Below are 27,999 nucleotides of genomic sequence, written 5' to 3'. Positions count from 1 at the left end.
TGTTACCTGTTGATCTTTTATTTTAGATTTCTCACAGATCTATGTGAGAATCTATTTGTCTTATACAAAACTGTTGGTCAGAGCATGCTATTAGGTATTATCCTTTGCTTTCCATCAAAGCAGGTGAACAGGAACTTGTAGTAACAGATAGCCTATATGTAGGTGGTCTCCTTTCTTGGGTTTCCTTGATTATTCTTACTGCTATTGTTAGCAAGAGGAATTAAGGAAGAAATATGAAGAGACTGATTTGAAGCCTGCAGTTCATTTAAGTGTCTCTGCTCATATCCTTAGCATTATAAGTTTATAGAACAGTAATTGTTCTATGTAGGATCCTCAAAATTACTTTTCTAATGCCATTCAAAGCTTTGTCATTTGAGAAGTGTAGCAATGTGCATGAGATATTTTAAAAGATGGGTAAGGAAAAGACTTCTTTTTGAGACATCTCTGAAGCAGCAGTACTAATAGTAGGAAATAACATCTTGCAGGGATAAATATGTTTTGCCTAAATTCCCTAATTAGGCCAAATTCAAAGCAATGCTTTTCTTCTCAGAATGCTTAAATCCAGCATTCTAGCATAAAACAGAAAAAGGGAGAAGGCACAACATTTAATTTTTTATTTGTGAGAACCCACCATGGTAAGCCAGTGCATTTCTAAGGTGTACCTCTTCCTCTGGGAACTTTCCAGAATTTCTTGGAGTCCTTGTCCGTGTTTAATGATTGTCCAAGTCAAGTGTTCAAAGGAAGTAAGTGAAGTCTGATGTTTGGAAGAGTGATGGTTGTGTTAAGTGAGTCATCCATACTCTTGTCTTTGTTGCTTTAAAAGGTGAATAGCACAATTTCTGCATCTTTTGCATTCTGTTGCTTTTATTAACTGTAGGGACTGTGAGAGTTTCTTTGACTTTTAAGGAGCCTAACACAAACTTTGATGTCACCTTGAAGTTTGGCTTACAGCAAGCTTTCTCTATGCGCGTGTGTGTGAGATGTGCACGCAAACAAAATGGTACCGATATCACTAATAAAGAAGATGAGGCAGTATTTGGGTAGTCTGCTGGAGGCAGCCACAAAGAACTCCTATTTACAGAATAGAAATGCTAGTAGTGAATAACATCAAAGATAGATGTTTTTTACTGTTAGCCGATTTCTCTTTGTCTTGCAGCAAGCTGAAGTGCGGTTGAAGTGTCTTCTGGGACTGCAGGGAATTTATAGCAGAAAAGAATTTGTTTCCAGAATGGATCTCTTTACTATCAGGTTCAAGGTAAATAGATTACTGTTTGCTACTTTTTAAGTCTGGGTTGGGTGTATACACGGGGTCCGATGTTTTGATCAGAGCTGATCTCCCCACTTTCTTGATTGACAGGAGCTTAGGGTACTGCACAAACAGCCTGCTTGACTGAGTGGATGAAGGAGTTTTGCAGACATGTTTCCCTCTGTTTCTATGGAATTTTTTATTTCACTTTAGTTCATGCACAAAATGGTGTTAGCATGCACTGTGGTCACTTATCTCCACCCTTCATCCAGAATCGCCCAGATATTTTTACAGGATTTTTTGGCAGATGACAAAGAATTTCATACTCTAAAGGTCCCTTTTTTTGCTGCTCTGATAATGGTCTAACCTTGTAGATACTGGATTGGCTGACCATGTATCAACCGATGCGGGCATGGCTCTCTGTTGATCCACCATGTCAATATGAATGTTGAAGAAGGATCCTTTAACTCCTTTTTGAACAAGTCGGGTGATACACTGTAATTGTAAGAGCTTGTTCTGTGACCGCACTGACCCTGTGCACTGCCTTTATCATATTCCAACATCCTGACTCATTTGAGAAGTAAGCTCTTTTTTTAAAATCCTGCCCTTGGTAATGATATTGTCAGCTACTCTTATCCCAATGGGGCTGTGCCTTTTCAGTATTTGAATAAGAAAGCTCAAAATGCTGTGGTTGATATCTCAGTCCCTCTGAATCAGTACATAATCAATGCCCACATGTGGTGGTAATTCCTGTTCTTTTGCAAAAGGTGCAGGGCTGACCTGTGCATCAAAGCACTTGCTAATAGTAAAAAATACTTGTAGCATATCCTCAAACTACAAGAAATAGATTAACATTGGTATCTTGAGAACAGATTGTTCAGATTGAAATTTGGCTATCTAAGATTAACCTCTGTTTTAAATGGTTATGTGGTACTCCCTTATCTTTCTATCTAAAAGGAGGTTGTAAGCTGTGTAGCCAACTGCAGGATTGGTATTCAAAGACTGATGAAATAGCTCCAGTCTATTTGTACTGTGATCTTCCTCTGTGTGGGGCATGCTATATAAATGGATTATTGTAAACTCCATCCCACAATCAAAAAAACCCCCAACCCAAACACAACAACTCCTTTCTCTCTAAACCAAAGAAACGCAAACAGCTACACACAAAATACAGCCTGATCTGGAATTTTTCAAAGGTCGAATCATGCTTTTCCGGTGATGGGAAATGTAATCATATAAACATCAATCCACTTCCCGCAAGTGAGAGTTTTGCAAGCTCCCTCTGTTGCCCTTGAGCGTTCATACTCGGGATTCATGGACTTCTACACCTTGCAGCTGTGTTATGAGAAAAAGGAAGGTGCAAAGTAAAATGAATCTAGAGATTTAGAAACTATGTGTTAAGTAAGAAAACTGTTAGTCCCAAACCAAGCAAGTCCAAAGGTTTAGTATACTTTAAAGATGTAGACCACATCGAGGAGTGCAAGTTCTTGGGTACATAAGATGGGAACATTTCAATCTTTTTGAGGTGTTTGCATGTGTACCAATTTACAATAAATTCTGGAGGTCAGGAATATTGCTGCTATTCCATGAAGTACCTTTATGACTCAAGTCCTAATTGTCTTTCCAGCAAGGCACTGGCTTCTGTAACGTGTAGGTACATATGCTTTATTGTTGATGGGAGAAACTGATTATTTAATGCTTGTAATTTGAAGCTTACCTTCATTTAACATACTGAAGTGCCAGTAGTAACATCTTAGAAACAAGTTGTCAGTCACTTTTAATTTGTAGACTGTAGTTGATTTCTTGAGAACGCATACATTACATCTATTAAAAATATCATATTACTGCATGATTAATTCAGTTAAAAAATTAACATGCTGTTAATTTTCAGGGGCTGGGGAACTACTTGGTAGTAATCAAGTTGCCTTATGTCTCTTAGGAAATAGCTGCTGAAATAAAAATAAATCTCTGCTCTACTAGTGTAGATGATCTAGCTGTAGCAAAAAATATCTGTTTATTGAGAACAAACCATGTTACATCTTTTTATTGTCATTTTACATCCATTAGGATCGAATTGTGTCCATGCCTCTGGACAAGGACCATGAAGTAGCAGTTCAAGCCATGAAACTCTTGATGCTTATGTCACAGTAAATAATTTCTTTTTTAATTTACTGTATTGTTTTAATGGCAACAAGATCCAGATACAATCCTGATGAATCTTCCTGTAATCAATTACATGCTGGGAAACAGTTGCTCCTGGCAGGTTATGAGTTACAGTTAAAGCTGCTTAAGATGTGACATTTTCTTTCTGCGGGAAATACCAATGTTAGGAAAAACCCTTGTGCTGAGAATCAGTATGAAAACTACGTTTTATATCTTCCCTCTGAAAGGAAATGCCATATTTTTATTTTGGCTTTTCTCAAACAGAGCATCTGCCTGTCTCAGGGGATGTCCCCACCCTATCTTCTGTCCCAGGGTTGCCAGGCCTTGACCAGGAGCTCAGGGAACTCTGCCGTCTTCCCTGTCTCCCCACCTGATGCAGGAAGCCTTAAGCTTTGAGGCTCTTGCTAGAATTTGTACTGTCAGATTCGTGTCTCCATGGCAGAGAACGGGGGAGTTACTGAGCCCGCAGCAGACTGACTGACAGGAAATGAGCAAGTGTATGGTATCTTGGTTTTCCTGTAGTGGAAGACTAACAGAAAAGTTGTTTTCTTGGGAAATTACCAGCCAGCTATAGGTTTGGTAGGCTAATGGCAAGCTGGAAGTGTGAGGAAAAACTAGACTTAATGTTATAGAAGTATGTGAATCCTATTCTGATATATCCTTGAGCAGCCTATTTATTTTGAAAATGGCTTTATTTGCAAAATATGTGAAGAACAGATTTTCTGTCATTTTATTTTCAATGCAGAATGAGAATAAAATGCCCACTGCATTTAATTGTTAATACAGTTAAGATGTTAGGACTCAATAAGTGTCTCTTCTGCCTCAGAGTATAAGTTGAATTCTGCTGATGCAGCTGCTTACTTCCATGTACAGCATGGCTTATTGTCCAGTAGCCTTGTGGGATTTGCTTTTCCATTTAAGGCAGAAGTATTGGTCATTGCTAATGAGGTTGTAGACTTTAATGGACCAAATAATATGGTGTTGTAGGTATTTACATTAAATTACATTTGCAATGTATACATTTGCTGCTTTATAGTCTGGTCTCCTATCTCACTTCACACTCCATTTATTTGAGTGGCATTTTTTTAGGCTTTCTTCAGCATATGCATTAGAACAGCATATAATGCTGTGAACATAATATGCTTTTCTGAAGGGATTACCATTGTTTGGGCCTCACTAGTAGTAGCTGGGTTATATTGGTTCTGTGTTTACGACATCCATTTCTACCTCACTTGGTTCTCCATGGTGTGTAGCTACTGGAACAAAGCACAGTGCTGTGTCTATGTGTGTAAAGTGTCCCTGTGCTAGGAGGAGCAGCACGCCATTGTTGAAGTACAAAGATTCTACACACCAGTTGTGGTTGCCCTTGTTCTGTGTCTGCACTAACAAGTGCTGTATTGGCACTGCAGCAGTTTGTCATTTCTGGCTTTATTATAAGGGATCACGTTCTCATTAATGCAAGCTGCAGCTATAAAAGTTTGATCAATGTTTCTTTTTCCCTGAAGCAATTTTTCCTAATTTTTCTTAAATTTGATTTCCAATGTGAATAAATGCCTTCAGAAGTTTTCTGAATGACATTTTTCCATGATAAAATGTAGGTTTTGTAAGTAAAATTAATACATTTTGTAGTTGTTTTTGATTAGGCTGTGTGGAGGCCTAGATGTTTCTCTTCCTTTTTGCTCATCTGTTGCATAGCCATCCTCCTTTCTGCCTTCTCCCCTCCCCGGTTGCTCTGAGCCCTGCTGATTTGGCTTAATTACTGGGATGATGAAAGTGGGAACTGGGGGCTCAATAAGCAAATTCAATGACAGCTCTTGTTTTTGGTAAGACTAGTACTGACCAGTCTATAAAACCTGTGTGAAGAGAATGCACACAATATAGACAGTCACATGTACAGAATTCTTAATAAGAGCCTGCATCAAGATGCTTTTCTAGCAGGGGAAAAGCCTATGCCTCAGTACCTGCAACAGAGTCTGAAAGGACTCATTGCTGGCTTTGCAGAAGCAAAGAAATTCCAGGGCTATTGTGTCTCAAATAGGAGTGTTTCATAGCTCAAATCCAGTATCTGGATATTGAGCAGTAATGCTGCTTGATACATGCAGTAAAACATGAAATGAGGTTGGGGACAGCAACTCCCCTGTCTTTAAAGAATAATAAATGGCAGCTTGTATAAATGACACTTCTACTTGTATGCATTGATGTAATCAAATTTTTTGCCACTCTTGTCATGCTGTATTGGCTTCTCTGTGGATGGCTCTTTTTTGTCATCTGCAAATTTGGCAACTGAATTCTAGCTGCCCAACTTGCATTTTTAGTGAGACGTGAAGGACATTTCAGATCGAGTTTCTATTTTTAAAGCCACTGGCAAGAACCTCTATGTTATGAATTCCCTATATTTGATTTGGAATCATGAATTATTTTTAACAAATAATACAGTCTTAACTCTTAAGGTACTGACCTTTAAAGTATGTGTCTAATCTTGAAATAAATCTTTCGGTTTTTCATGATGTGTTGGCAAGAAGCAAGGCCAGGAGTCACTTTTTTCCTCCAGTTAGTCCATTGGGTGCTCTGTGACTTTCTTGGGGAAAATTCACTATATGAGTAACTCTCTTTTACTGGCTTCCCTAATTGTCTTTTGGGTGAGTACAGTAGCGAGACCTCATTGCTACTTAATTGTTTTTGTGATGTTTTACAGTTGCAGTGGAGCAGTTAGCTCCATGGATGTTAGTAACAGTTTTGACCATCTCTTAACCATCACTGCATTCACTACTCTGTGTGCTACTCGCCCATGTGCTAGCTAGAGCCGCAGTGAAAACACTGATCTTTTCAATTCACTTATATGTGTTGCATTACTCAAAAAAATCCTGGTGCTGATTCAAATGCGTATACCTGGGTTTTTGGTTGTGGGTTTTTTTTTTTTCAAATCCATAATTGTATTGTCATCTTGTCTATCTCTGTGAGCTGAGGTTTTTGTCTTCTTGTTTGTTGCGTGTTGTCTCAATTGAATGCCAAGGTCTTTGGGCTAGTAGATTTCTATTTTTACACAGCATGATGTGATCTCAAAACTGAAATAAGCCTATGAGGTTTGGCATAGTAGAAATTATTAATGTTACTGAATTATGCATAATTGTTAGCATTAATGTTGCAAAGGATCTGAGAGGGAATAGAACTAGGAAGGAATTAGAGGGAGAAAACATGAGTGACAGAGAGACCAAGGAGTCTTACTGAAAACATTGCCCTTTAGGAGGCAAATTAGTTCAGTGTGCCTACTGCCAGATAATTCTGTTCATTTTTGTGTACTTAATGACCTAAAAGAGTAGAGGGATTTTGGAAAAGAGCAGCAAAAGTAATCGGGTAACTGTAGTAGGTGAATGAGCAAAAGGTTACAAGTGGTGAAGGGAGGGGCACAAATCTACATATAGCTTGAATATGTAAATAGCACAGGGGAAAATTGCTTTGTGTTACATTAGTTAAATGTAACTAGAAATTAAACTGAGTTTTAAACACAAAACTCACATTTGAAATATAGAAGAGCTGCCTTAGTGAGAACCGAGAGTATACTACACTCATGGAGGACTTAACATAAATAGTTTGAAAACTATTCAGTGGAGCTGATAAATACATTAATTCTTACCACAGTGCTTTGACAGTGGTCAGCAGAAAGTCTTGAAAATCAAGAAACTGAGGCTTGTATTTTCCCAGTGTCCTGCTTCGCACAGGAGGCCTGACTCAAGTAGGGGTACATCACCGTTGGGCTTAAAAATCTTAAGTCTCCATTACAGTTCTCAACTAGAGCGCGCAGGATGTTTTAGTTTGGAGAGGAAGGGGCCACACTGTAGGAGAAACTTGAAAACTGGCTTTGGCAAAGGATGCCATGGGAAACAAAAATATAACATATGTCACTAGTTCTAGTGGTAGGTGTAGGTGTCCCATGACAAGTAATTCAGTGTCAGCAGAGAGTTGAACTCTGCGCTTCTGTAGTGTTATTTCATAGCTAAGCCATGGACTTCGGAGGAGACATTGGCATTTGTTAGGCAAATGCACTGTATCTGGCTTGTTCAGACAAGCTATTGTGTAGAAAAACAGTTAAGTTTATTGAAGGCTTAAATGCTATTATAAAAAGTGTTTTCATGTGATTGTAAAAACTAAGATGAGGAGACATGCTGTGAATACAAATAAGGAAATTATTATCTTGTTCAGTGGCTTTTAGGAAAAATAAAGGAATGTTACCTTGAAGTTGAAAGAAGTAGCATGTGAACCAGCAAAGAAATTATACTGCCCAGTTCTGTTTTCTTGTATCAGTAACTTGCTTGTAGCAGATTAGGTACTATCAAAAGGTAGTGGCATGGAGCTCCTCACAGCTCCCCTGTGATTCCTTAAGGTCTACCACACCCTTTTCAGGTGGAGTTATGGTAGTGCTTTGCCAAGCCTATTCCAAACAAAAGAAAAGTGAAAGACCAACATAGAACAAAGGCACGTGCCTTCTCCTCTGTCTTATCCTCTTTTCCATCCTCTCAGGTTTATGCTTTCTTGGAAGTTACCTTGAGCAGTTTTCTGCCATCAAGCACCTCTATTCAAGAGCCTTGAGACCTATTCTGAAATCTTATCTTTCCCATCTGAGGAGTTAATAAGAAAAATAAGAATTCTGTCTCCTAGGGTTATGTTTCTTAACCAAAACAGCATACTATACAGCATCTGTATAATGTGCATCATCCTGCATTCTGTCACAGCATAATCATAGAATCACAGTGTATTGCAACATGCTAATCCTATTTTAAAGTGGGTAGAAAAGGACTCTTGTTATATTGTAGTGGCAATCATGTTATCATGTTGCTGATCATCGCTGATTTTGATGGTTATCTTTGGTATAAGCAGTAGCACAGAACAAGAGAGGCAACTGTAGCAGTCATGTCTCTTGGCATACAGTAAAATGGAAGAAAGAGCAAGATGATACAAAATCTTTAAACTGGTGCCATATGCAGAACAAAATGGGTCTGTGATCCCCCCTAGAATATCCCAACTTCTTTGTGACATGTTCACACTGAAGTGCAGAGAAAATGATATGTCATGACATTGGTATGTGGAAGGCCATGCCTGTTTATTTTTAGGCACCTAAACACTGGCAGGCACTTCTGGCTTAACCTTTATCTGTTGCTTGGCATTCTGAGGGCTGTAAAATTTGCAGCAGTATTATTGCTGTATTTGAAGTATTCTTTGAATGTTTGATGATTGGCTTATGTATGTAAAAAAGAAAGGCACTCATTTACCATGGTAGTACTACTGGTAGCAGGTGTAGTCAGTGCTGCTACTTCCAGAGGCAAGTAAAACCCTTAAGCACTCATTTGAGTGAGAGTTATGAGTATAAACCTCATTGTATCACGGGGAGTAGTGGTTGAGCAGTATGTGAAAAGTAGTAGTAGTACATACAGGTATTCCCTCCCATTCAACAAAGAAGAAAAAAAAATCAGCTGCTCAAATGGTGTCATGAGTGTCTGTCAGCCTGTGCTGCAAAGAAAATGGGTTGTTTTCCCCTCCTTTGCTTCTGTGCTATTTAGGGAGTGCTTCATACATGGCTGAGCTATTGTATCTGACCTACTCTTGTCTTGAGGAAGGAGGAAATAACACTGCTGTAAATTAATGTAATTGGGACACATATCTAACCTCTTTGAAGACAAAGTTAAAAACAAAGAGGGTGGGATTTCAGAATCACAGAATGACTGAGTTAGAAGGGACCTCTGGAGGTCATGAGGTCCAACCCCCCTGCTCAAGCAGGGCCACCTCGAGCCAGGTGTCCAGGACCGTGCCCAGATAGCTTTTGAGTATCTCCAGCAATGGAGACTCCACAACCTCTCTGGACAGTCTTTGACAGTGCTCTGTCACCCTCACAGTAAAAATGTGTTTTCTGATGGCTAGAGGGAATCTCCTGTTTGAGCCTACTACCTCTGGTCCTGTCACTGAGCAGAGCCTGGCTCCACCTTCTTTGCACCCCCCCTTCAGGGACTTGCACACTGATAAGATTCCCCTGAGCCACCTTTTTTCGAGGCTGAACAGTCCCAGCTCTCTCAGCCTTTCCTTATAGGAGAGATGCTCCAGTCCCTTAATCCTCTTTGTGGCCCTTCATTGGACTCTCCAGGATTGTGTGTCCCGCTCATCCCAGCAGTGGACTCAGCACTCCAGGTGTGGCCTCACCAGCAGAGGGGAAGGATCACCTCCCTTGACCTGCTGGAAACACTTCTTCTAATGCAGCCTGGGATACCATTCACTGCCTTTGCAGCAAGGGCACACTGCTGGCTCATTTCAACTTTGGGTCCACCAGGACCCCAGGGCCTTTCCTAAGGAAAGGAAGTTTCTAGGGAAAGGCAGTTGCATTTGTACTGGAACAGGAGAGCCCTGAATTTCGACCCAAAGAGATGGCAGGCAGGTTGCTGAGCTCTTCAAGCTATCTGAACAATGTAGGCAAGGAATTTTTTTAAAATTGAGACACACAGGTGTTGCATTCACTATTTCCGTAAATGTGCTAAGAAGAAAAAACCCAAAATATAAAGAATAAAACCCTCAAACATAAAAGGAAGTGTACATTTGACTGGCATGCTCATACAGGAAATTCCATTCAAGCATAAGGGTAAGAAAGGTTTTCACTTCAGGGGTGGTCCAAGGCTGGAACAGTTTTTCAAAGAAGTTATGGAGTCTCTGATTTTATAGATGTTCAAAACCTGATTGGACATAACCATCAGCAACATGCCTTAGCTGATCATCCTCTGAGCAGGGCGTTGGGCATGTAGTCCATGGAGATCATGTAGATCTCCAGAGGTGCTGTCTGTCCTCAGCTGTTCTCAGTTTTTTAAAAGTATGTAGAGAGAAAATTGCAAGGACATCGTCACAGAAACTAGTGCTTTACAAGAACTAAATAATAGATTGACCTTAATAAGAATAAAAGAAATCTTGTCAGACTGCTAGTTTATTTTGGTAAATTCCCCATAGCCTTTTAACAAAAACAGTTTCTGTATCATGTATTTTGACTCCTGTAAGTGCAATCTGTTGTCAGTCTTTGTTTTACTCTCACTTGTTAAACTTGTAGAAGTTTAATAAATATGATACTTCATTCATGGCTTCACAGGACACAGCAATGTTTATTCATTCATATACTCTAATGCACCATGTTACCTCTTTCAATTTCTTTCTGTTTAATCAGATTTACTCTATTTTCCCAGTCCTGTAGATGGCTGAAGAGGAGTCACCTAAATATTTTCATTTATGCTGATTTCACTATACATATACTTAGCACTTTGTACATGTCCTAATTCTGCAAATATATATTTAAGGGAATTGAATGTTAAAAGCGGCCACCAAAACTTCCCTTGACTTTTTGGTTGAGGGCAAGTGTTACCTTGTGAGATTGACCCATCACTTTTGGAGACATACCATCAGCACTTCCATTCGAAGACCTTTTCACTGTTCCAGTGACCATTGTAAGCAACCACAGAAAAAATGTGGAAAATTCAACTGATATATGAGTAAATATTGTAAAGCTAAAATTCATGGGGTATGAACTCCTATAAATGAGAGGCTATTGGCTTCGAGAAGTAAGTGTTATCTCCTCCTCTTCCACCCAGTTTTAAATCCCAGACAGTGCTAAAAAATATTTGCAATGGACACTCCAGTGATACTCTTGCCTAGCATGAGCTCACTTTTTTTTGGTCAGGTTGGAGGATGTTTTGGGGCTTTGTGACTTATGAGGGTGCTAAAGGGTGCAATGGGTTAGGAGACAAATGGGCAAACACAGGAAAGGCAGCTGATTTTTCTAAGACATCACTCCCGGCAAATGGAGAGCACAAATCCTGTTTTAGATAAGATGCTGGGCCACAGCTGTAGATGGTTTTAAACCGTTACTACCTGAGGACTGAGTGCAGTAATAAATATCCTTTCCTCTTACCTCTCTGTAGAAGGGATTTTATGTGTTGCTCTTTCATTCTCTGCAATAGCTTAGTCTAATGGTGTTGCTGAGGCAGTAAGGAGCAGGCATTTTGAAACTAATCCTTGCTTTGGGCTTCACTCCTCTGGTGTCTCTTTGGTGGGTTATTCCACCTTGATGCTTCAGTTTCTTTTTTGAAAAAGGCTGATATTTCTACCATGGAGTGTTCTAGGTTTACTGGTTGGCATGTGATATTCTCAAGATGTGTAGCTGAATGAAAAAAATTACAACATTGAGTGTCTTTGCACAGAAAGGTCACAGTCATAGTCATGCTATCAGGAATGTGTTCTGATTTCTTTTCACATGTGACTGTATAAGCTTAGTCTAATAGAGTATAGGTTTTAAAATACTGTAGTAAATAATTTAAAAATAATTTGTACTATAAAATGAAGGCTTTTCTTTTTGTTTGTTAACTTCTATGGTGAACAGCTAAGCATAGAGGCATGACTTTCCTATTTTATTATTATTACTGTTTTTACTGTGACCACTAATCAGCCTAAATTATACTTTAAGTTAATGTTCATGTCCATGCAGTGGGCCTGATTTATCATGGCTTGCACAGCTCTGTATCTGTGCACAGTGAGTAAAAGAATGCTACTAATTTTGTTTAATAGAGTTTTTAGATATATCCTACAAAAATTTAGCTGTGTAAGCAAGTAGTATGGCTACAGGTCTAGTAAAAGCTGGACATAATGTTCATAATATTATTTGCAGATAAACCTGAACTATAACTTCCGTTGTTATTTTTGCCTAGGAACTGTGAGGATGTGTTATCAGATGAAGACTGTGAAACGTTATACCAGTTTGTTTATACCACACACCGTCCGCTTGCAGTAGCAGCTGGGGAATTCCTTTATAAAAGGTATCTCTGCCTGCTTGCATGCCTACTTCTTGCATATTCTCATTTGTTTCAGAACAAAGGTGGGTTTATTTCGGAGGGACATTAAGCATTCGTTTTTCTGCTGGAAGTGTGTACCATGAGGGTAGCAGATGTGCTTTCTTCTGCTGAATCAGAAGAGGAATGCTGTCTGGGGGTAATTGCTTGTTCCCCTGCACAGCCCTGCCACAATAAGCATGAGAAAAGTTGCAAGACTAACGCAGAGAATATGAAACAACTGATTGATCCACAGGTGCCATGCAATGTTGAGAGTGTACCTCCTTTCTTTCTACTTTCTTTTCCTGTTGCTTTGCTACTTACAAGCTAATTCATCACCTGGCATCTGCTGGATTTCCATAGCTTTGCTGATTAATCACAAAAATGGCCTCCTCTTCTCCCTTTGGAAGTTGCCTTATACATTGTAAAGGCTTTGAATAATGAGAGATGCAGCAGATTAAAAAGCCCTCCCAATTTTCTGTCAGGTTAATGAAGTACAGGGTTTATCTTCCCCAGGAGTAACTCTTATAAATGGGCTTCTTATAACAATGGTTGCATGAAGCGAATGGAGTTGGCGTGCTAAAATGAGAAGAAATAAATATTCTGTCTCTGTGGCTGAGAGAAATAATTTTGCCTTACAAAGAGGAATGAAAATAAAAATATTTTGGCAAGATTTTTGTGGGGAAAAAATCAGAAATAATAATAATCTGTATTTTCATACATGCAGAATCTCCTCTTAGTTGTCTCTTCCTATCTGGCTGAATTGCTGACATTCTGGGGTTTGTGGAACCAAGTCCAACAGAAAGACAAATGAAGATAAATTTCTGTTTTGACGAGTCTTCTATCACATCTCCTAGTCTTACTTGGTCTTTTGTGTTGGTCCTAATATTCTATCATAAATCAGGTGTTTTTCCTCACAGAACACTGCTGCTTTTTGCCATTGAATTGAGTGCCCTGGTAACTACTTTTTCTACTCAGCTTGCCAGTGCAGTGTGGACACTTTGACCCTGTAAACATCATCCTGTTCTCGTTTGTCCGGTTCTTCTCTCCAGCACTTCTGCCAGAATAGAAATGTTCATTCTAGTGTGCTCGAGATGTTAGGCTCAGTGTCCTTTCCCTGGTCATATTGCTAAAAGTTTTAGCATAAATGCTTATGCTTCCCCCCTCCTTGGTTTGCATGAAATCTCCTCAGTGTCTGCATTTTTAACTTAGGCTAATTACTTAGCTGGCATAAATTATACCAGTAGAAACACCTTCTGAAAGGGTAAGCTTGTATTGACATTGAGTAGTGTGGTCCTGCTCTTAAATCCAAGCCATTTGGGCCTTACATTAATCTGCAGGGATGGCCTTCCTGTATTTATCTTGGGACTAGCATTTTTCATAAGCAGTACAGTCACACTAATTTTGGATAAAGAGGGAAATGGAAATTGAAGTGTCATATTGTGCTTCATACTTCAGATAGAAGAGGAAGAACAGTTTTTCCACTGTATTTGTAAAGTTGAGTAGATTTCCTCTTACAAATACAAAATACTGTGCTTGCTTTAAGAAGTTTCAGTTCCAAGATGTATCATGATACGAATAATGGTTGGGTAGTAATATCTCTACTCTGTTGTTAATGTTTAAATTCAGCCTAGAGCAAGCCCTTTTTCAAGCATGAGCAAATGCCTACCTCATTATATGTTCAGCTCTATGGAATCTGCATCTGTTGTCCAGAAAGCTGGCAGGGTACCTGTGAAATTGTCAGAAATAAATAATCTCTGCATCCACAGGGACAGCAGATCTCTCATAATGGAAAACAATCTAATCTCTTTTCCGTTCATCTGATAAAAGTCTAATGTGATTTGGAGTTATAAAGTAGACATTTAGAAGAAATACAGTCTTTGGGATCTTGACAGAATTAGTGTTACGTTGGCAAATGAGTAGAAGGAGAAAGTGGCAGAACTGGACTGACTTCCTTCTGTATTGGCAGGTTGCTTAGTCATGAGGGAGATGAAGAAGTTCAGCCCAAAGGAGGAGGGAAGTTTGGGGCGAGTACTGACCAGTTGAAAAGATTAATACGTTTTTTCCTGGACAGTAAGGTGAGGAAAGCAGCCCCTACAGTAAGCCTTTTAAATCCAGTGTTGAATGTTAAATCAAGTATTGGCTCCTTTTGAAAGCTATTTCTGGTGGTGAGCTCTGAAATGTTTGGTGTTTGGGATGTTTTCGCTCTCTAGGATGAGTTTTTAATGAAGATGCTTCTGTTCTGTTGTATTAAAACTAATTTACAACTATGCTAATGGAGAGAATCAGTGCTTGAAGTAGCTTCTGAAAACAACCTGGTGGACTAATGCCACTGAGTGAGGGTTTCTGGTATGTGTCTGTGTCTTTCTGCAGGTAGATCTGGGTAGCTGTACCATCACTCTATGCTGACTAAGAACTGCATAATTTTACTGAGAGTTTTATCGGCTTAAGTGCTGTACTTCACTATTTGGCGTTTGCTGCAGTGCAGACCTCTGTCTGGCCAAAGTGTCTCAGGCACAGCAGTTTTGACTCTTTCAGAAAGAATTTCACAGACATTGCTTAAAACATTGACTCGGACCTAGTCCCAAGATTTAGTTTCTAGTCCCAAGAGTTTTAGTTGGAATCAGCACTATAAAAGCAATGCAGAAGCTAGTTTTAAAGAGATTACTTAAATTACAAAGTAAAGATATCCTAAAAAGAGGAAAGAGAAGCTTTTTTCCCTACTTTTTTCCCTCTACTTTTCTGCTTTGTATCAGATTGAAGACATGGTGTTTAAATGTTGATTAGCCTCAAACTGAACATATTGGAATACCGTGTGTGAATATATGTGTGAATGACAAGGCTTTGTAATTGGAAAAAGGGAGAAGAACATAGGAAGCTCTATTTCTTTTAATTATGTGTTTGCTTCTATAAGCTTGTGTTTTTAATCCCTAGCTACACAAACATGTTGCATACCTCATAGACAGCTTGTGGGACTGGGCAGGCAACTTCCTGAAGGACTGGGAGTGCATGACCACCCTTCTATTAAAAAATGCTGAAGAAGGTGGAGAAGGTGGGTAAACAAAGAGCTTAGTTTTCTCTGAATCTCTTGATACTGTTTTTTTGAACTTTGCCTTTGGCTAGTTTAGGATCATTCCATATTACAGTACCCTTTGATCCCAAATACTGGTCCCCAAGGGCCACAAAGCAGATGTAACTCAATGCACAGCCAATGCGATATTTGTATCAACATGTTTATTTTATTCAGTGTTCTGTATTTATGTAATGCTAGTTTAGAAACTTTGCAAGAATAATTGCATAATTAGGCCATAATGCTTAAGTAACATTTACTTTTCCTGTTTGTCCAATCTTAAGAACCTAAAAGTATTAATTGATTGACATGCAGTAGCTGTTGGGTTATTGTTCATGCCTGAAGAGAAAATGTGTGATGTGTTGAGTTCATTGATATCTAACGCTCTAGAGGATTAGGGTTTTTTAGAATTATTTTAAAGTAAACTTAAATAAAACTTTACAGTCCCTTCCAACCCAAACCATTCTATGATTCTGTGAGTAGTTGTGGTAGTAGAACTGGAGGTGGTTGTGTGATTGAAATCAAAGTTTGTAGAGCCGATGAGTTAAAGCGTTTTGGTACTCAAAGAAGCAGGTTTGTCCTAATGAGTTAGTAGTCAGTAGGAGTAGGCCTTGTTAAAACTGCCTGTATTTTAGCCCAGCTGCCCTAAAATGATTATCCATTATAGGAGTAATTGTTTTTGTGTTCAGTAAATGTAGAAAATAATTTTCTTCAAATTAAATCCAACACTCTCTAGGTATTTATTTGGCAACACTTCATCTTTCTTTCTGTAGTGTCCTTCCACAGTTGCTCAGATAAATGAGTAGGCTTTACATTAGCTGTTGCTGCATCTTCAATTTTCTTTCGTGTGATGCTGAAAGGAGACTGATTTACTTACAGAACTGAGTGATGCCCATGAAAGTGCCCTCATTGAAATTATCCTCGCAACGGTTAGAGAAGCAGCTGAAGGTCATCCTCCAGTGGGCAGAGGTGCAGCCAAAAAAGTCAGTACATCTTAGTCTTACTTATTGTCCTGTAATCGCGTTCGCTTTGCCAGATAACGTGTTCCTAGCAGTAGGTATATCTTAGGAAATAAAATGGCTTATTTTATGAAACCACACAGTGTCTTTTGACCTCTACATCTTATCAGTTGAAGGAGATAGGCATTAGGGGAATGCCAGTGGAAGCATGTTACTGACAAATGGTGAGAAATGGTGAGCATTTTATCTGTGAGATATAGCTGTTCAACAATTTGCATCTAATTTATGGTTAACAAAAAATAAAAATCGTCTGGTTGTCTCCATGGAAAAGTATCTTTATCTTAGCTTGATATGCTTTAGACAAAGGCATGTGAGTAAACCTTGGGTTACATATAAAATGCCACTCAAATCTAAGAGATTTTATAATTGAAATAAAATACTTTATCTGCAGATTATTTCAGTAAAAGAGAAGAAAATACAATTGGAAGATTGTACCAAAATTACTGAACACTTTATTATGGTGCTTCCTCAGCTCTTGGCAAAGGTAACTAACAGCTGCTCTGTGAATGCATGTTAAATATTTCATTAAAATTCCTGCAGTGTACTCATATCCTGTTTTTTCTCTGCAGTATTCAACAGATGCACAAAAAGCGGCGAATCTTCTGCAGATTCCCCAGTATTATGATTTAGATGTTTACAGTACAGGACATCTAGAGAAGGTGAATAGGAATTGGGGTAGTTGGTTTGTGTGGAATGTACTAAATTTCCATGACAATGTACAGAGTTTAGTGGGACTTGGAACAAGTAGGAGACTGTTGAAATGTAAAGAAATCATTTCATACCTTGAGGAAAGTGGTCTTATTAGGGACTGCCAAAGAAAAGCCTTAGTGCTGGTCAGTTCTGATATGCTGTGACTGGCCCTAGTGGGTAATGATTTGTGGTTTCATGTGGTAGGCCCAGCCCTGGGTTTTTTATTGCTGGGTGGAGAGAGGGTGGGTAATGCCATGTGCCTGAGCTGGTGTCTCCCAGGAGTTTACAACAGAAAAGGTTTCATTCTCCTTGAAGACTGACTCCCAGCTGCTGGGGAATGATAGTAACTGAAAGATAAGAATGGAGATAGTATATCTGCTGATGGGAAAGGGATGGTCAGAAACAGATAGATGAAATCCTTGAAATAGCTTAATGTATTCTTAAGCAGGGATGTTTACAGGGAGGTAATGTTAGGCGAACACTCCTAGGTTAATTTCAGCACAAAATGTTAACTGGAGGAGAGTCAGCAGAATGGCAGAAGTTACCTCCTCTCACTAAGAGTGAAGATCCCAGTTGCTAACATGATCTGAAACATTTTCCATCTTCTGATGCTGAGGGAACCAACTTCCATAGTTTGGAGACACACCTATCCTTTGGAAAGGCATTTTTTATTCCCTGCCTTTGTCTTTATGTAGTACCAAACATGTACTGCTAAAGTAGAACTTAAAGCAGTTGCTTCATTCTTTAGGAAGATCCAGAGACAATAATAACTAAAAAGAACTATAAACCCAGAAAAAAAGTTGCATCCTTTAATCCTGCCCCTCTGCTTCTTAGACTGGCATTTATTTTAGGTTCGATATATGACCTGTGAACATATGTGGGCCTAGTGAAGTGTATCTAAAGCGTAAGTGGATTTTTGTACAATTTACCTATAATACCCCTTTTATCACCTGCAGCATTTGGATGCTTTGCTGAAAGAGGTCAAAGACATTGTGGACAAACACTCTGACATATCTGTCCTTGAGGCTTCCTCCAGGACTTATTATGTCCTCTGCAGTAAGGAGATTGCCATCTATAGCCAGGTGGATCATGCCCGAACTCAACTGATAGATGAGTTGATGGGACAGCTTAACCAGCTACTAGATGGCTTCTGGCAAAAGGTGAGTGTGACTCATTGTGGAGATAAACAGACTGTTTCCCTATGAAAAAATAAGACAAAAATATTAAGGGAGATGTGGAGCTATTCTTTGACTACTGTTTCTGCTTGAGGGGAGCAGAGCTTCCCAAGATGAGTTTGTGCCTCTGAAAAGACTGTTTACATTTTAATGAAGCAGATGTATTTTGGCAGGAATAGAATGGGGAAAGTAATAAACGAAATAGTCCACACCAGCAACAGGGCATTTTATGTCTTCTGGCAGGTTTTTTGGGATACCAGGATATTGTAAAATGTGCCAAGCCTAAAAATCCCTTAACCACAGATTGGATTTATTTTGATGGTCTTAAATGCATGTCTATGTCAATGTGGAAGAATGTGTACTTATAAGAAACAAAATAAGTGCTAGAACAGATATTCTGGACCTAAGCTCCACAGTTGCTCCATAGTTGTTCCGCTACCAGGCCAAAGGATACTATGTACAAGATCAGCTAATAAGTGCTGTGGATCTATAGGTGATGAGACTGTTCCCAAAAAAGGTATAGTTCTGTACTACTACATATTTGACTATACACAAGATGTCCTTTGTGCTGCCAATTTGGCTGTAGAGATAGTTTTAGGGGAAAAAAAAGCAACCCAGTGGTCTTAATTGTATAAGCAGATTGTATAGCTTTGGGGTCTTTGAAATAATGACCTTCCCCTTGAAGGAGGACTGCAGAGTCTCCCTCAAAGTTTTTCATTAGTTCTAAAAAGCAGAAACAGCTGGTAGTGATATGAATAGCTTGCTGGCTGAACTGAACAACAGAAGCCTGCAGCTGATCTGATCAACTGTGCCGTCATGAACAGGTGCCATGCCATGGTATGAGTGTTAACACTGACAGGTTTTTATTGGACACTGGGATATTGTAAAATGTGTCAAGCCAAAAAATCTCCTAACCTCAGATTAGATTTATTTTGCGGGTCTTAAATAGATATCTATGTCAATGTGGGAAAATGTGTGCTTATAAGACACAAGATAAGTGCTAGACCAGGGATTCTTCAACTCCTTCGTAGTGTGATCCATATCTAAATAAAGAGATTTTCTCCTGGAACCCCACCCTTCTAATTCCTGGTTGTATATACATCCCCATAATCACGTAGTATACTTGTGGAAACTACAGCAATTGCATCTATGGGAAAGTATTTAATATATTTTTAGCTATCTTTGAATGTGATCTGGCAGCTGGAAGCAAGGAGAGTCAGCACCATGTGAACAGTTAGTTCTCCAGAGATCCTTAACAACTGTGCGAGGGACCACGCATGGCCTGTGAGTCTGAGGGTTAGCACTTCTGTGTTCGCCTAATGGCTAGTTTTTCCTCTATGTTAGCAATACTGTAGGCTAGGGAGGCTGCCATGGGTTTATTAATGTCAAAATGTTTTCTTATACAGAATTTCTGTGCAGTCAAAGTTTTGGTTTCTTTTTACTATAGAGGAAGATATGAGTAGTATTGTTAAAGGCGAAGGGACTGGGGAGGGCTGGAGGAGAGTAATTCAAACTTGTGGATTGGTTGGGAAGAGAACATAGCAGTTGCCTTGCCCCACAGTGGCTAATTCCTTTCTCTTTCCCAAACTTTCATAATTTAGGAAGAAGGATTTTGTACGGATGCAGGAGAAATTTCCCGGATGCACTCTGTTTTGAGAAGAGTAGCAGCTTTTCATAAGTGAGATATTTATTTGCACAATTTACTTTCCCATATACTGAAGTATCAACCTAACAGGCCCAAAATGAGAATTGCTCTTGTTTGTTGGGTTTAATAAGATTTTTCACAAGAGAATGAAAATGATCCCTATGAGAAGTGCCGCAAGGTTTAGTTTCTTCTCAATAGAACTGTACTCTTGGGTATGGAATTCTTTTTGGATTCATTACTGAGGTTTGAGCATCAGCCCTAATGTGGCTTGAGAAGTGTGTGTTACAGAGTCGGGACCTCGGAGCAGACACAAAAGATCCTCTCTGTGGTGCCTCCCTCCTAGCTGGATGCTTTAGCACTACCTTACTGTCAACACTGGTGGTCAGTCTGAAGAGAGTGTAGTGAATAAAGTCTTTTTTCCCCAGCAGATGTTATCTGCTTTGTTTGGTTTTGTTTATTTGATCTTCTGTTGAAAGATGGATTTCTCAAGAGCTTGGCTTTCCAGGGATTGTTCACTAAGTAAATTGTCATCCAAGATAGTAGAGGGTAGGAGAATTTGTCTGCCTTCTCAGACTTTACCTACCCTGCGTGCTAGGGCTGCTCTGTTTTTGCAAAGAGAAGTCTAACATTGAGCTGCAAATAAATACTCAAGAGTATTAGAAACAGTCTTTTAAAGTGGGATGAGGAAATTGTTCTTTAGACCCTTTTGGGCACTTAGAGAGTGTGGGTAGAGTATAGGAAAAGGAACAGAGCTCAAGCTTCTTTTTCCTCTCCTCATGACACTGCAGTTTTGTGGTAGGAATGCAGACCATAAAGCTACAGACTAAAGGTTGCAGCGTTTGATTGTGAAAAACAATTTAACTTCCTCTCCCTCTCCCCTTATTGATTAGTTGTTTAATGTTATTGCTATATATGAGATAAAGGCAAAAATAGGACACATTTAAGCTGTTTGTTCAGGTGAGATTTTGTTTCTTGCTTAGTGTATCATTATAATTTCTTTTTCACTTGCAGTGCACATGATCTCACCAAGTGGAATCTGTGTGACAAGACTTTAAGGTTGCTGGTGTTTGAAATGGAACATGGGAGTTTGCCTGTTCTGGTCAGTTGTTAATATTTAACACTGAAGGAGCTTTTTCTTGTTGAAAGCAGGAAAATTAGGAAATACTAAATAACCTCATATATCAATGTTCTATGAGGCAGAAAGATACTGTTTCCATTTCTCAATCTGGGGAAATGAGGCTGTCTTTGGTATAAAGTTATTTGAATCAGTAAATTCATGCCATAGATTCATTTATTTTGGAGATTATCCAGAACTATGGTAATCATCCAACATCTGGATTGATCCTTTGCCACGCTCAGTACTTCCCATGATTGCACGGTCTTGCTCTCAGTACACATGAAATTGTAGATTGCATATAAACAGAAATAGGAATACTTTGGACCTGGTGCTTGAATGTTGACTCTTGGTGAAGATGGTTTGTAATTACCAGCTGTCTCAACTGCAGCCTTTTGGTTGTCTGATTGCCTCCATTCAAATATTGGCTGTGCCAAAATGGAGGTGTATATCCTGGGATTACAAGGCGAAGTACTCCAGCAGCCATGACTGTTAATCAGCACCTGTTTTGAGGCGACAACTTGAGGTTATTTGGGAAGGGGTAAAATTTAGTTGAGTAGAGAGAGCCTGTAGCAAGTAGGTAGAGGTGGACTCCTTTAGATGGGGCACTGGAGCACCAAAGTTTGGCTTCTGCTCTGAACTGCCCTCTGGAGGAGTCAACCTTTCATCAAAGACTGCAGAGAAATCCCAAGAAGCTGAGCTAAAGTTAGCCTCTGTGAACACTCTCTTTGGTACATGGTTAATTTCCACTGAACTCATCAAAATGTCAGAGTTCTGCAGAAGCAGCACCTTAGTAATGAAGGTTCTCAGGAGGCAATGTTTGCTTGTATGTAAACTCATTAAGTTTGAGTGTCTAAATACTTTACAGTGCAGAAACAGTCATGCAAGCAGCATGCAGAATGTCAGGCTTGAATGCTTTGTTTAGTCCTAAGCTTTTTGCTGTTGAGTTTCATGTTCAAAGGTTCATGTAAATAAAGTACATGTGTTTTTATTTGCAGATTATCCTGCCAGCTCTCCAGTGCACATATTTTTCTCTCCTGTGGCAACTAGCTGCAGTTTCGGAAAATTCTCCCAAGGTTGGTTGAATCCCGGAGCTGTGATTCTAGAAGTTTAAGTTGCTTTTCTGTTCTCAGATTGCCAGAAAAAAACTGAGTGCCAAAGCTTTCTAAGAAGTTAATTTGTGTGTTTTCTTGAGGAAACCAAGTTGAATTGAGGCATTTTCTCTCAGTCTTGCCCTCTTTTTTTAATAAGTATTTATGCTTTTTCAATCTGCAAGAGAATAAGTGAATAGTGGATCAACTCTATTTTTACTGCAAAACATGTGCATTGAATTCCTGAGGCTTGATGGAGATAAGGAACTTGTTCCACTGCCAAATAGTTTGTTGTTTTCTTGTTTTAAGCAACAAAGAATACTCAGTGAAACCTCCAGGAAATCTGTTGCTTTGTTTTGTTCTTATTTTCTTGTTTTACTTATATATTTCTGGCAGAAAGCTTGAGGAAAGTGGCAATTTTATCATCAACTATTTACTTTCTTCATTGGTTTTATAAAATGCCAAGTTCTGGCAGGTATTTTAGAAGACAGTCTAGTTTAAGACACCACAGAGCAAAACTCCGTTATGGTTTGGTTCACATGTGGATGTGTACCTGTGCCGCTCCTTTTCATGGTCATTTCTGACTACGCTGACTGCTGCCGCTTCTGTCATTCCATCCTCTTCCCCTGGTGCTCACTCCTGTGTGTGCAGAACAGGACGCTGACACGGACATTTGTTAGCTGGGAGGTTGCCCGTTTGGTGACTGATTCACTGTCTATTCCCGTCCCATTCCATTCCTGTGTGGATGTCCGCATCTCTCACTGCTCTAATATGTTCTACCTTTCAGTCCAGACATGGTTAGCTTAACTGATAATGGGGCAGCATATTTTTTAATTTGACCTTTCATATGGTAGCAGATTTTGATTGGAAGCACAATGTTACGGCCCACTCTGCAGGGCCAAATCTGGATGTTGGCAGAGAGAGAAGTTCCAAGAGCAAAAAAGAACATTTCCTGGACAGCAGCTCTAGGACTGTTTCTTCCTCCCCCTCCACCCCCAAGAGTGTTAAGGCAATGTTTTGCCTTCCCCTCTGCTGCTTTGCAGCATGCCCTGGGATGGATCCCCTTTCTTGTAAATGTACAGTTGCATAGCACAAAATCCAGCCCTCCTGTAAGGGCATTCCTCTTCTATTTGCTGCTCAAAGCTCAGTGCAGTGTGACAGCTGGGACCTGCTGAAGGATTAGAATATTTTCTGTGGCTGTGGGCAAATAGTCTCTCTTGCTGGATTCATCTTAACAGATAGAGGTGTCTAAGTTTTTGAGTGCCAAAGGTAGCAGCGTGGTTAAACTGCATTCCCTCTATAATCAATAGAAGGAGGGAGACGAGCAACTCCAGAGGGCAATATATGTTGCAAATTAGGTGGGATGGACCAGAGTTTTCATGACTCTACTTCCATCTCTAAAGTGGAAATCATTATTACTGCATCATAAGGATAAACTGAAATGAGTGAGGGAATAAGAGAACATATGCTATTAAAGCTGCCTATCCTACAGATGGAGAAACAAGAGTGTGACTTGCTGAATACCACTAGCCTCAGCGAGTGTTACAGATGCACATGTCCTACTAGTATTTGTCACATTTCTGCACCAGAGTTGGGGAGAAGTATATATTTTTTATGGATTGACCTTTCTATCCCAGATATTGTGCCTGAAGACAAGACATGGTTTAGAAGTCGTTCATAAGAGTAAGCTGTTGCTACTGGGAGATGTCAGCTTTTTTCATAATGTCATAAGCTGTGCTGTCTTAAATGAATAATAAGAGTGGAAGAAAGATGCAACTGTTGCTTGTTCTGTAATTCTCTATTGAATCATAGTCCATAACATATTTTTCCTGTCACTTTTCCTAAATATGTTTTTAGGAGACTCTTTTTGCACTAGGAAGGGAGCTGAGACATTTCAGTCAGATTTGCATGCACTTCCTCCACCATAAGGATAAAGATGTAAAAGAAAAGGTTTGTGTTTCTCTATCACTTCACTGGTGTTCATGCTCAGTCCTCCTTTTAAATGCCTGCCTTTCTTTTCATCCTAGTTTTTCCTTCTACTGATTTTTGCTATTTTTTTTTGTCTCTTAGCAGAGAAATAACTCTAAAAAAACCCGATCTTCAACTACTTATTTTAAAGGAAAATTAAAGTTATGTTAGTTGAAATACTACAAAATTCAGTGCTTTAATCAAGCACAGATATGTATCTGCATGGTCCATCTGCAGAATCAATGAAAGTCTCAATTCATGAATCTGAGTGTCTCAATTTGCCAGTTGATAATCACTGTTTTCTGATTAGACTGAGCAGTGTACTGTGTACTGGTTGCTATCATTGCTTTAGTAATGCCTTGCTTTGAGTATTACTTAAAAAAATGGGAGAAATTGTCCAGTGATTCATGTGTTAAAAGGGAGATATTCTATCATAACAGAGCTCTTTCCATGGAAGTTTGACAGCCTTTTGGTGGTGTTCATGCATGATACCTGTATATGCTGTATCCTAAGGTACAAATTCTAGAAGAGCTTTGCTGTGGCATTTTACCACATGTTGGGGCAAACAGAAATCTTTAGCTTGCAAGGAAGAAGTGGGATAAATGCTAGTTTGTGACTTCTGGTGTTTGATGGAGATGGAAAGTGGAGTTGGCATGAAAAGTGGTCTCTAAATCCTTCTTTGGCTTTGTTTGTTTGGTACAGGCCTTCATGATACTCTGTGACTGGTTGCTGATTTCGAGTCATCAGGATTCAAATAATAACGAAGAAGCAGTTGGACTTCTAGATTATCTTCCTAGCACATCGCTTCAGGAAAAACTGCTTTTGTTTATTCAGGAACATGTTTTCATGGAGGAAGAAGACGAAAGCGAAGGTTAGGCATCTTCATCACCGGAGAAACAATCTACCACTTCTGCTGTAATTTGTCATCTGCACTGAATGTATCAGGAAAATGGGCTGGTCTTTGGGGTTTTTTTGGGAGGGAGGAGGGGTTGGGATTGTTTGGTTTTTTTGGTTGAGTCCCTTTACGAAGGAAGTGGCTGACCTGTGATACACTGATCTGTATCCACTGCATCTTGTGGATCATCTTGTGGATCAACCACAAGAAATAGCTGCAAATTTACTTACATTTGCAGCAGGAAAGAGTGTTATCTCAGCTCTCCTGCTGCAAGAAGCTCTCCCCAAGCACCTTTGTAGCTGTGTTGGAAGACTCTAATGGGTATTTGTTTTCCACAAGTTTTCCATCAATTAATTAACCCATGTTCCAGAGAGTTAATGATAGGAAATTACTTTTTTCTGTCACTCTTTTTGATAACTACTTGGAGAGTTCCATCTGAACTCTTCTCTTGTTGATGGTGCATGGCAGCTTTTGTAGGGTTTCTGATGAGTTACACACTGGTTTTCTAGCATCTGTGTTATTTTAGGGAAAAAAATGTGATTGCAATTTATCTGTTCTCATCCATTTGGTGTGTTTTTGCATTCTGGTTCCATTTTGTAGCTGTGAGCAGTGTTGTACAAGGAGATTCTGACTAGCAGAAATGTGAAAGCCCTATGAAGATGAGAGTAGAAAGAAGACCGTGGAAATAACTTGCTTTCACTGTAATCAGCTGCAAGCTTTGAAATGGAAATAAACCTGTATTTTCTGATACACTCAGGAATGAGCACTAGCATTTGTTGCTTACTGTGTTGACTGAACAGCAGAGTCTGTGCTATTTGGATGAAAGTTTGTCATTAAAATTGAGATATCTTGAATAAAGTAGTAGAACAAAGCTTCAATGCTTTTGTTTCCCTAGACCTGACAGAAGAGGAGAGAAAGGATGAAAGTTGCAAACTTGACAACTTGCACAAAAAGCGGAGTCTTCTTGCAGCGTATTGCAAGTTAATAGCGTACAATGTGGTAGAGATGACCGCAGCTGCTGAGATCTACAAGTATTATGTGAAGGTAATGTTTCAGATGAGGTTGCTTTGCTTATCAGTGCATTTTAGTTTTTCAAAGTGACTCCAGTGTTTGTGAAAGATGTCGGGTTAATAGTCTTCTGGCTCAGAATCCTTGCATAATCACAAAAGGGCTATAAAATCAAGCAAGAGCAGGCCAAATCTCTCCACTTTGCTCTGCAAAGGTACCTCACTGCAGGCAAAGTCATTGAAAATTAAGTAGAGGTATGTCTGTCTGCACATCTGCTCCTCAGCTTCTCCAGAGAGGCCACTGCAGAGAAGCAGTTTATGGCTAGGAGAGTATTTTAACTATAGAGATTCCTACACTGAAGCAGTCAGTTTCATACAGCTCACCCAGTCCATACGCAGATGGCCTAGCTTTCACATGAGTGCTGGTGTTTAGACAACTGGTAGAGCTTCAGCCACTCTGAAGTGGGTTTCAGGAGGGCCAAGAAGAGCACAGGTGGACAGTTTCCTTGAGTCAACTAATAGGAGTTTGGAAATACCCGAATATGGATCTTGTTCTTCACTGGGCCCAAGGCAAGCACTGGTTAAATACAGAAAACACTCTATTTCTCTCCTGAGGAGGCTTTGTTCTTTTGTTATAATAAATATTTAACAATTTCAGTGTAACTTTAATCCTCGCATTCTCTTAAAGGAGCATATCACTGCTTTACATATGAAAGAATAGAAGAAGTCCAGTTTTCATCTTTTAGCTTGAGTGTTCTGATATTGGGAGTGTTCCGTGAACTTCTGTCACGTGAACACAGTCGTGGTTTGTGTACTCCCAGTGCTAAAGAAGGGGAATGATAATTTCATTTGTTCTGTTGCTGTTAATAGACCTACAATGATTTTGGAGACATAATTAAAGAAACTTTAAGCAAGATGAGACACAATAACAAAATTCAGAGTGCCAAGACACTGATTCTCTGTCTGCAGCAGGTAAGGTTAAGATTAAAGCTAGGGGCTCTTAATGACAGCTGTACTCCTACTCGATTTTTTTACTTACCTTGCCATAATTATTCAAATTCATTAAAAAACCCCCCAAACTAGTGGAAGAAATAGTTTTCCTTGCCTGTACTTTTTATGTATATGTTGGTTTTGCATCAAAGCTCCTTTCAAATCATTACATTTGTTTTAAAATGTAATTTTGTGCATGATTTTTTTTGTCTTGGTTTTAACCTTCAAATGGTGTGTTAGGACTGATGTGCAGTTATGAAGTGTTTCTTGGGATATGGTAGGTGTCTCTTAAGAAAGGTTAAGGATATTTTACAGTATACAGTAAAATACACTATAGTCTGTATTTTACAGACTAACTCAATTCCTATTCAATTTGAGGAACCACAAATGTATCTGTGGCTGGCCAGCTCTAATCCCCCCATATCTGCAGTATTTTTTCTGGAAGAAAGTGGGTTGCGGCTCTTCTGAAGGGTCTCAGTTGCTGGGGCTTGCAGCTGCTGACTGATGAGGCCAGTTAGCTATTTTAGCAGCTGCTTTTGCCAGCTCTGCCCATGACCGGAGCTGCTTCTAGCTTGGAGTCGTGCTGTAAGCCACAGAGCAGGATCCTTGCAGGGGGTATTGACACATGAGCTTTGCTCATTTCACACACATTGCCAGGGGCTTAGATCTGTGAACTAGCCCCTGAAATCTGAGCTTAGATGAGGCTAAGCAGCATTTGGCTACATATATTCTGCTGACATAGTCAGGACTTTGTGTTTAGGTATCACATAGACAACAGGCCCTTTTTGGCCTTTGCTTGACCTTGAAAGTTAACAGGTTGAAGAGAACAAGCTACCTCCCTGTGTTCTGTTAGGAAAAAAGCCCCAAAACATAGTTAATTGGGTTTGAAACATGCTTTTGACCTAGTTTCACTCTAAAGAAATTGGACTACGCTGCTGCCAAACTTGATGCTTTATATTTGCATTCTGATATTTCGAAAGCTTCCCGGGCAAATTAGGCCTCTGGGGCTTGATTCAGAAGTCCCAGCAGGAGATGGGGTCAGCGGAGCCATCATCTTCAGGAATTGGTTCTCTGTCTATG

General features: G+C 39.5%; 1 protein-coding gene across 9 annotated transcripts in view; it reads left to right on the top strand.

Annotated features, from left to right (window-relative positions):
* LOC115603814 (cohesin subunit SA-2-like) overlaps positions 1–27,999 on the top strand; it is a 60,285-nt gene that overhangs the window by 22,533 nt on the left and 9,753 nt on the right. For all 9 annotated transcript variants that reach the window (XM_030476161.1, XM_030476165.1, XM_030476164.1 and 6 more), the window contains 16 exons: positions 1,157–1,255; positions 3,314–3,393; positions 12,136–12,243; positions 14,225–14,333; positions 15,190–15,307; positions 16,205–16,308; positions 16,736–16,828; positions 16,914–17,003; positions 17,991–18,194; positions 19,811–19,887; positions 20,866–20,953; positions 21,967–22,044; positions 23,917–24,009; positions 24,730–24,898; positions 25,818–25,966; positions 26,800–26,901. In XM_030476161.1, coding sequence (XP_030332021.1) covers positions 1,157–1,255; positions 3,314–3,393; positions 12,136–12,243; positions 14,225–14,333; positions 15,190–15,307; positions 16,205–16,308; positions 16,736–16,828; positions 16,914–17,003; positions 17,991–18,194; positions 19,811–19,887; positions 20,866–20,953; positions 21,967–22,044; positions 23,917–24,009; positions 24,730–24,898; positions 25,818–25,966; positions 26,800–26,901 — 1,761 coding nt within the window. The remainder of the gene's footprint in view (positions 1–1,156; positions 1,256–3,313; positions 3,394–12,135; positions 12,244–14,224; positions 14,334–15,189; positions 15,308–16,204; positions 16,309–16,735; positions 16,829–16,913; positions 17,004–17,990; positions 18,195–19,810; positions 19,888–20,865; positions 20,954–21,966; positions 22,045–23,916; positions 24,010–24,729; positions 24,899–25,817; positions 25,967–26,799; positions 26,902–27,999) is intronic.

This window comes from Strigops habroptila, chromosome 2 (genome assembly GCF_004027225.2).
Source record: "Strigops habroptila isolate Jane chromosome 2, bStrHab1.2.pri, whole genome shotgun sequence".
NCBI classification, from domain to species: Eukaryota; Metazoa; Chordata; class Aves; order Psittaciformes; family Psittacidae; genus Strigops; species Strigops habroptila.
This window is presented reverse-complemented; position numbering and strand designations above follow the sequence as displayed.